The following is a 9355-nucleotide window of genomic DNA, read 5'->3' as shown; positions in this document are numbered from 1 at the left end:
GTCGGTTTGTGACCCTCTCGCCACGTAGTGTTATTAGCGAGATGGGAACTTGTGGCTAACCCTAACCCTAACACTAACCCTAACCATATCAGCTAGATAGTTACCAGGGTACGTTCCGGTATACCGGACCGTACTCAGGGTACGTTCCGGCAGTACCCTGGGGGACATAGACCCTATCAGCCAAAATATCCTTGATCCATCCACTACTAACTATTATTAGTAATACTAATAGAGTAATAGTAATTAGTTTGTTACATGATGTACACAATCTACCTTAACATTAACCTCATAACCTCATCAAGATTAGTCTTCAAAGTCGAAGGGTATAAAGGTCAATTATATCGAAGACCGAGAGAGACAAAGTTGATCAAATACTCGACAGATTAGCTCTAGTAACGCTGAGAGGGTCTATGTCCACAGGCACTTGAAGAGTTTCAATAAAATATAATGCTAACTAAATACGAAATCTATTTACTACCAAATTCTTAATGTTTCTTTACTCTCTTTCACTTATTAGTATTATTGCCGACAGTTTCCTGTCAATTCCGTCCAAACCCTACGTCTAACCATATACGCTGCCGGCGCCATTGCTTTTGCGGCGCGACTGTTGCACGCTTACACTAATATATATAGCAGGTAGGAAAGTGTGATCGCAAAATTTGCTCGACGCTCGCTGGATTTCACACTTTCACAGCACAAATACACATCCAACAGCTTCCATCTTTGTTTGTATGTCAAGAACAGTGTTCACTTGTTATAAAAACATAATGTCTCTGTTCGTAACCGAGCTGTGTCACGCGAAATCACACAAAGACTGACGAAATTCTTGCGTTCGCGAACCTTGCCCTATAATGTAAATGGCTGCAAGTACAGGGCTATATATAGACTGGGACTCGCTCCCACCTCGATTACCCATCGAGTGACTAAGCTAAGCCGAGAGGTTGGAGCGAGTGCCAGTCTATGGGCTATAGGCGGTGCGCAGGCAGCGCACTGCTTTCCAACTCCCGTACGAGCCTCGCCATTGGAACGTTGCAAAAACGTTGCAGCGTTGCGGCGCAAGAATGAGGTCACGAACAGCGCCGGTGGGTGTTTCCTGATTCTGACAGACATTTACATTACGGGGCAAGGTTTGCGAACGCGAGAGTATTTGTGTGATTTCGCGTGACACAGCTCGGTTACGAACAGAGACATTATGTTTTTATAACGAGTGAACACTGTTCTTGACATACAAACAAAGGTGGAAGCTGTTGGATGTCTATTTGTGATGTGAAAGTATGAAATCCAGCGAGCGTCAACCGAATTTTGCGATCGTGCTTTCCTACCTGCTATATATATTAGTGTAAGCGTGCAACAGTCGCGCCGCAAAAGCAATGGCGCCGGCAGCGTATATGGTTGGACGTAGGATTTGGACGGAATTGACAGGAAACTGTCGGCAATAATAGGTGAAAGAGAATATAGAAACATTAAGAATTTGGTAGTAAATAGATTTCGTATTTAGTTAGCATTATATTTTATTGAAACACTTCAAGTGCCTGTGTCTATGTCCCCCATGGTACTGCCGGAACGTACCCTGGTACTATCTAATATGCCGGACCGTACCTCGCCTACTCACTCCACTAACAAGTCTAGGGAGTCGCCTACACCTACTCCCTAACCCTAACCCTAACCATATCAAATAGTTATTAGGGTACGTTCCGGTATACCCAACCGTACCCAGGGTACGTTCCGGCAGTACCCTGGGGGACATAGACCCTATGAGCTCTAGTAACTATAGCCCGTGTACGGTTGCCGCTGGGCTATAGGATCAGCCATTACGGATGCGCGGGACCAACTTACTCGCGACGACTCGCGACTATAAAACGTCTGTGGTAGGCAATTAATGCCTCTTATCCGAAGTGAATATGTCTTAAGTTATATCCGCTACTAAAATTTAACTTCTAACTATCGTTGAAATGGTTTACTTGTGGTATTTCTTGTGAACGAACATTCGATTTGCGAACTTTAAACGGCCATTTTTGGCGGCGATGCAACAGCGCCAGTGAGCGGGAACTATGTATTTTCGCACGTGGAGGGGTGGGCGGGTTGGGTTGGTTGTGGACAAAAACATTGTTGTTGTCAAGTAACAAATTAAGCAATCAAAAAAGATTGTAATATTAGTTTTGTCATAAAAGATGAACAAATTACTATTATTAATTTGTTACTTGACAACAACAATGTTTTTGTCCACAACCAACACAACTCGCCCACCCCTCCACGTGCGGAAATACATAGTTCCCGCCAACTGGCTGGAGTAAGTTGATCCCCGAGCATTCGTAATGGCTGATCCTATAGCCCATATCAGATAGTGACCCGGGTACGTTCCAGCAGTACCCTGGGGGACATAGACCCTATGAGCAGTACTAACAGTACTCTTGTCAAAGTGATGCAACTGTTCATAGAGAAAGACACTGGGTGGAAGATTTGGGGAGAAGCTGACTGCTATATGATCTACCTGTGACTCACTCCTGTAAACACCATATTAAGTTACTAAGCAGTGATCAGTGAATAAAGTGAATCTTTCGTCATATTTTAGGTGTGAACAATCCACCTGAAGATGAAAATTTTTCCTGTGTGATCTGCCCGATGCCAGCAGTAGAAAATCTCGGGGAGGAACAAGTTGTTGTGAAGACACTCTATCTATCTATTGACCCAGCATTGGTAAGCATGGCATGACATTATGAGAGGAATTTAAAGAGAGACATTTCAAATTAAATTGACTACGTCACAAATTTTCTATGGTGTATATTTGTAAAAAAAAAATTTTACATCAAAAGTAAGTACTAATGGCACTAAATGTATCATCAAATTCTTACCTGATAAGATTGTTTTTCAATTAGTTAAGAATCCAAAAAATCTGGGCGATTCGATATATTGCTCATGACATTAAATGCTTGTTATGGGCTATGTATGAGTCAGGAGGGTTTGTTCACATCGAACGGAATAGCAAATAGGAAGTATAATGCAGCAATTGAACCATAAAAAGTGAATAGAATCACTTACATTTTGTGAAAATGTGAACAATTTTTTTTACTTTTACTATTTACAGTGACGTAATCAGTTTAAAGGACAGAATTACTGATTTCACGGTGTCCTTTTTTTTTTGCAGCGATGCAGGATGAATGAGGAGACAGGGGTCGAATACATAACTGCTTGGGAAGTAAATAAGTGCATTTCAGGGTTGGGAGGAGTTGGTGTGGTCATCCACTCTAGAAGCCAGGGATTGACTACTGGAGATGTGGTCATCAAGTCTGACATGTTTTGGCCATGGCAGCGATTCAGTACCATGGATGCATCTGCATTGTCAAAGGTATATATATAAAATCTCACATTCAAGTAACAACGCTCCTTATATACATCCCACATAGCGTCATACATCTGATAAACGTGTCCTGATCAAAGAGTTAATGAGTGTTAAGTTTCATGCTATCATTCAAGGCGCACTAGTGAAAGTGGCTGCATCTTCCAATACACAGGTGGAACAGAAAATTGCCCACACCAGACCCTCATTGGTTTTGAGCTTACTTGGAGTCTCTGGAATCACCTCATTTATTGGCATACGAAACAGAGGACACATTTCGCCTGGCAAAAACCAGACTGTAGTCATTACTTCGGCAGCTGGTGCGTGTGGGCATTTGGCAGGACAGGTGATATATGCAAGACAATAGCCGCGTTCACACGTAGCAAGAAATCCGTTATTTAGCGTTCACACGAGGCAAAATGCGCGGTCCAAGAAATACGGTATCTAAACAGATCCGGTATTTCATGTAAATACGCGGCTTCCCAGACCCCGAATAATTTGCCGTGCTTGAGAAATACCGGATCTTTTGGACCGCGCATTCCCGCGTGTGAACGCTAAATACCGGATTTCTGAAGCCGTGTATTTTATAGACTGGTCCGCGCTCGACAGTTCCAGTGTAACACGAGTGGAACTGTCAAGCGCGGACCAGCCTATGTATTTTATCGGCAGTTTGGTGCGCGCATTGGCCATGTGGTTTAGATTGTCGCATTGTTCGGGTTGGATTTGTTTAAAAGCAGCTCGCAGCTCGCAAATTACCGTGATTTCTGAGCCCGCGAATCAGCGTGTGAACGCTCAGCCGCGTAGTTTGCTCTCAGATTCGGTATTTCGCAAAGTACCGTATTTCATAAATACGAGGTCTTCGCTGTGAACGGAGGCTAATAACTGAATAACAGTCACACAGGTAACCTAGTGTGCCAGTCACTTTTGAGAAGGGCCCAATTAAGCAATTTATTTAGATCAAATATGTAGAATTGCGCTATTGGTATGTTGTGTAATAAATTCTAGTGCGTTGCAGTTTTTTACAGGTGGTTTCGATAGTTTTTGGGTTTGCGTGTATGTATGTATTTTTGAAGTAATCATTGTTGCGCACTATTAAGGAATATTAGCAGGCCATACATTATGATCGTTTACTGAAACAAACGAGACAATATTGCGGAGAATTTATTTTAATTGAAAAGGCTACTAAACCGTGTCTGGAGATATAATGTTGGCAGCTCTATAGTGCAATACGTACTCCGAATTTTGACACCCAATAACATGTGCTACGAACTTCACAAAAAATTATCATAAATGTACTTAAGACTTTTTATTTACGAGTTTGCACAAGAACTAGCATGGGGCGGACCAATGTAGTTGGAATTGTGCGGCCACACAAGCAGAAGTTGCAAATTTGTCCAGCGATGAGGTGCAAAGGTTTGACCATGCTATCAAACTACAAACAGGAGAACATCAGCACAAAGCCTAGGAAGTGTTGTCCACATGGTGTTGATGTCTTACTTTGACAATAGTTGGTGCGTGAATATCAGCAATGCCGGTAGTACGTAACGTACAGTATAGTACGTATGGAGAGTGAAAGGTTGCCAGCAGCAATTTGCGCTGATGAGGCCGTTCTATGTTCCGTTGGGTACTGCCGGACGGTACCTGCGGTACGCGTCGGTCATACCAGAAGGTTACCCGGCTACTATCTAATATGCCGGACTGTACCTCGCCTACTCCACTAACGATCTAGGGAGTCGCCTACGCCTACTCCCTAACGCCGAACCTTAACCCTAGACCTAACCCTAGACCTTAAGGACCGTTAAAACCCTAACCCTTACCCTTAACCCTGAACCCGTAACCCGCAGACCCTAACGCATATCGAGATAGAGTACCGGAGCGGTACGTTTCCGGCGAGTTACCCTGCGGGGACATAGACCCTTCATTGAGCCGCCAATTTGCCTTTTTAAAGTTCCATCGTAGGTATTCTCAGTGTGTAAATTTAGTCTGCATCTTCTAAATTACTAGTTTACATAATACTTGTTTGACATCACAATCGGACATCACTCTATTGTGCTCAATTAATGAGATAAGATGGCCATTGGATTGTCTAAATCACGAAGTGGATCTAGATTATAACTGACATTAGGTATGCTACAGGCGAGTAATGCACCACAGCAATATGGCTTGCAGGGCATGAACAGCAACACATGTAAAGTATAGAAGGGCGTTCACCTTTTTTATTATAGTAGCCCCGCGTTTCCTGTGTGGTTAGTGAAGATTTTTGGGCGGCGATTTGATGTTATTTTGCAACACATTCACCGTAGTGAAGATCGGATCAGTTTATTTGCCCTATAGATTATTATATAAGAGGAAGCGAGTAGCCTCTAGCCGTTCTAGCGGCTTATTTTCAGCCGTAATTTAGGTTATAATGCCGCCACATAAAAAGTTCATGTTCAATCACCATTAGAAATATTTTTTTAAAATGTTTTAAAAACTAAGCACTACGAGTTGATTACAACGACGGTGCGCCCACTCAAAGCGCACGATCTGAGAAGTTGCCGCAAGAACACTTTCCAGCCAAGGGCTACAGACCGAGGGTATTTCTTATTTATTACATTTAAAAGCAAAAGAATTGTAATATCTTATAAACGACATATAGTTTCAGTTATAATATGGATAAATTGCCCTAAAATGAATATCGTTCGGTTAAATAGCATTTAGGTAATACAATATAATTGCACTTTGTGATTAGCCCTCGCGTCATTTACCTGCTAAAATAAAAATGCAAATACCAACTTTTCAGGTGGGCCAAGCACGGCTCGCGGGTGTCATGGGCGCCGTTCAAATTTCGTAGCGTTGATGTGGAAATAATTAATTAAGTATCTGGCTGACAAATACATGTGGGTATAGACGATTTGTTATACAGTAAGCTAACAGTTGTATGCCAGTAAAATCCTAGAGGCTACTGTCCCTTTAAAATTTTGTTTATTGCTTCAGATGAATAGAAACTCGTATGTCATCTTGTGTGGCCAAATAGCCAAAATACAATGAAGATGTGCCGTACCCACCACCGCTCCCAAACGAAATTGAGCAATGGTGGCTGATCATAACATCACTAGGTATGCTGATGATGTATGCGGATGTATGATAATGTAAATTGATATGATTGCTTGCTGTAAGCTGCTATAACCAGTTATCAACATTATCAAATCCATGCAATCTAAGGCAAGGGCGTTTAAATGACCCTTCAACCATATTTTAAAATGCCAAGACCCGACTTCCTGCATTCATGCATTACTGATATTTTCGGAAAAGAATCAAACACTTTATTTTATATCTAACTGGAGAGGATCATAAAAAACGTTTCATCGTGTAAATGTGCAGTAACACGACAGCGTAAATTTCTAAGAGGGGGTGATGGGTGCTACCTATCACAATAAAGAATTATTGCAAGATTTCTCTGTCAAGTGAAATTATTATTGTCTTAAACAGATGTATACATGCCTATGCTAATTCATACTGTTGGTCATAAGTTATTCATACACTCGATTTGTAGTAACTTATATGATCAGTACCAGTACCGCATGAAGGGTCGTTGTCGTTATCAGGTACTACAGATATGTACCCGAGGGTAGTTTAAGGTTGTTTAGTATTATGTTATATTTATATATGAGGTATGTTTAGGGTTAGGTGCTAGGGTACACTTCTGTAGTACAAGTCTGGTACACTTGTGTATACATAGCCTATATATATGTCCTCGGCGTACATATTGTAGTAACCTGATACGACAACGAGACTCCTATCAGCACCAGTAACCAGGGCTGCGAAATTAAGGGAGTCCGGAGTCAAATACGCCTGATCTTACTGTCGGACTCGCCTGATTTACATATGCAGGAGTCTGTGTGACCTGCTGAAATTCTGGCCATACTATACTAACTAGTTCGTTCAGAGCACGGCCTTGCGGAATTACCGTATTTTTCAGCAAATGTCCAAAGAAAATTGGCAGACGGTTAACCGCATGAATTTCAAAATAAGCACGTGTTATTGTAGATACTTTTAATTTGAACGTTCAGACTCGCGGACTCCCCTTTTGAGAGGTAGGCGGAGTTACGTTGGACATCCGTGTTCAAAAGTTCATTTCTACCCTGCAGTACCGTTGAATGTTTAAGAATTATTGATCTGTCTAACTACATGTCATCAACTCCATTAGATTTAAATTTTAGAAGCGATTTCCTGTTCTTAACATCCTGAGCATTTAGAGGCAGACTCAACTCACTGGCATTAATGGTATTTTCTGGAAAAATAAGGTTAGTATAATTATGTGTAATGCCCAATTTGTTGTCACAGTGACACTCATTGCTAATATGTATGAACTTTTTAAAAGAATAATTTCTTAAATACATCAATAAATGTAAATATGTAGTAAAATATATTCTCACCTAATAGTGGATATGCTAGTTATTAGACCAACTTGAACATTACTAAAAATTCATATGCTGTTATAATTTATGAAGTAGGAAATAACAGCCACATTCTTGAATGTCACAACAATTGCTTTGTAAATGGCACCGCAAACACAAGTGCACCTGATTGTGGTTCTAGACTCGTACCACGTGTCTATTACTGCTACATGCAAATTACTGTTTCGCGCAAATTACTGTTAGCAAAGTGCAGAGACCGGTTCTCGTGAGAAATGAGGAACATTAACCAGTACCCAACAATGAGAAATCAACAAAGAAGTTTCTATCATATATTTTCATGATATTCAAGTATTGATGTATAAGTCTTCTATGTCACGTTAGCCTAAAGCATAACGCACACACTCGAGCAAAACACCTGAACGTGGAGCACAGCGAAACGCCACAGACGGTCTCCAATCAATATCCTTAAAAATATCACATGACACACAAAATTGGATGTCTATTGGATGGCTATTTTTGATGTCATGTGACAGCGGCGCTGTACGCAGTGTTTCTGTATGTTTTTCTCAGCTGTGTGCTGTGTCGGGTGGCGTGTGTTGTGTGCGCTTGCTCGCCGAGCAGAACGCGAAACGCTGGAAAACAAAATTTCCAGTTTTGCTCGGGTGTGTGTGTTGTGCTTTACTGTTAACACGTACTGTTACACAAACAGTGCCAGCTTATTTCGTACCTTTATGATTGCCTACCTTGTACTGAAATCGGTTTATAGCTATATACTGTCATATTGCTGTAAATTGTATTCAAACACGGTATTGATTCAGAGGCTTATAGCATGTTGTCACATCTATAATGGCATATTTTGTGGAGCGGTACTAGTGACTACTGCTCCAATCCTCCGCATGCGACTCGGCAGGTATTGTAATGTTTCAATCTTGCGAGTGAGAAATATCATCAACCACTTATTTATTAGCTCATCTGACGTAGTCAGGTGCAGCTTGTAGAATCGCATGATCGTCCGTCCAGTCCGTCGCCATCAACAGTGTGGCGCACAGCAAATCTAACCGCTCGACGTACGGTCACGATATTCGGGACGTGGGGGGGGTTACCCGAAAACGTGTTGGATGTCGAAGCTGGGGGTCAAAGTAAAAGGTCAAGAGGTGTAAAAGAAGGGGAACATTCCCTCCTTAACTTAAGGTATAGGGAGGAAATGCAGAATTGCGCACAAATCTAAACGGCTCGACCTAGGCTATTGATAGTCGGTGTATAGCATCATGGTAGAAAAAGCCATCCTGTGCCGAAATTGGAGGTCCAGGTCAAAGGTCAATGGGGCACAGGGCAGATTTTAGACATTTTTTAAGGACATGGTCTGACGGAGCGGATTGAAAAAACTTTTTTGTTTTCAGCGGTGACCTAACATTTTTATGGCTTTATTGAAAGGACCATGAAATGTACTTTCTGCTGACATGCGAAGAGTAAGCGTCGGATAACCTTTTGACCGCTCAAGAGGACGCGGTTAAACATGGATTTGTTTACTGTTAGAAAAGAATTTGACTGCCGGGTTTGCTAGTAAATCTATACATGTGTGGATGTATGAGGCTACAATGTCACAGTGAAATTTCAA

General features: G+C 41.6%; 1 protein-coding gene across 1 annotated transcript in view; it reads left to right on the top strand.

Annotated features, from left to right (window-relative positions):
* LOC106810510 (prostaglandin reductase 2-like) overlaps positions 1–9355 on the top strand; it is an 18085-nt gene that overhangs the window by 307 nt on the left and 8423 nt on the right. The window contains exons 2-4 of the mRNA XM_014813891.1: positions 2573–2697; positions 3146–3346; positions 3513–3683. Of these exons, the coding sequence (XP_014669377.1) occupies positions 2573–2697; positions 3146–3346; positions 3513–3683 (497 nt within the window). The remainder of the gene's footprint in view (positions 1–2572; positions 2698–3145; positions 3347–3512; positions 3684–9355) is intronic.

Source organism: Priapulus caudatus, unplaced genomic scaffold (genome assembly GCF_000485595.1).
Source record: "Priapulus caudatus unplaced genomic scaffold, Priapulus_caudatus-5.0.1 Scaffold17, whole genome shotgun sequence".
Classification (NCBI taxonomy): domain Eukaryota; kingdom Metazoa; phylum Priapulida; class Priapulimorpha; order Priapulimorphida; family Priapulidae; genus Priapulus; species Priapulus caudatus.
Note: the sequence above shows the minus strand (reverse complement) of the source record. Positions and strands in the feature narration are given on the sequence as shown.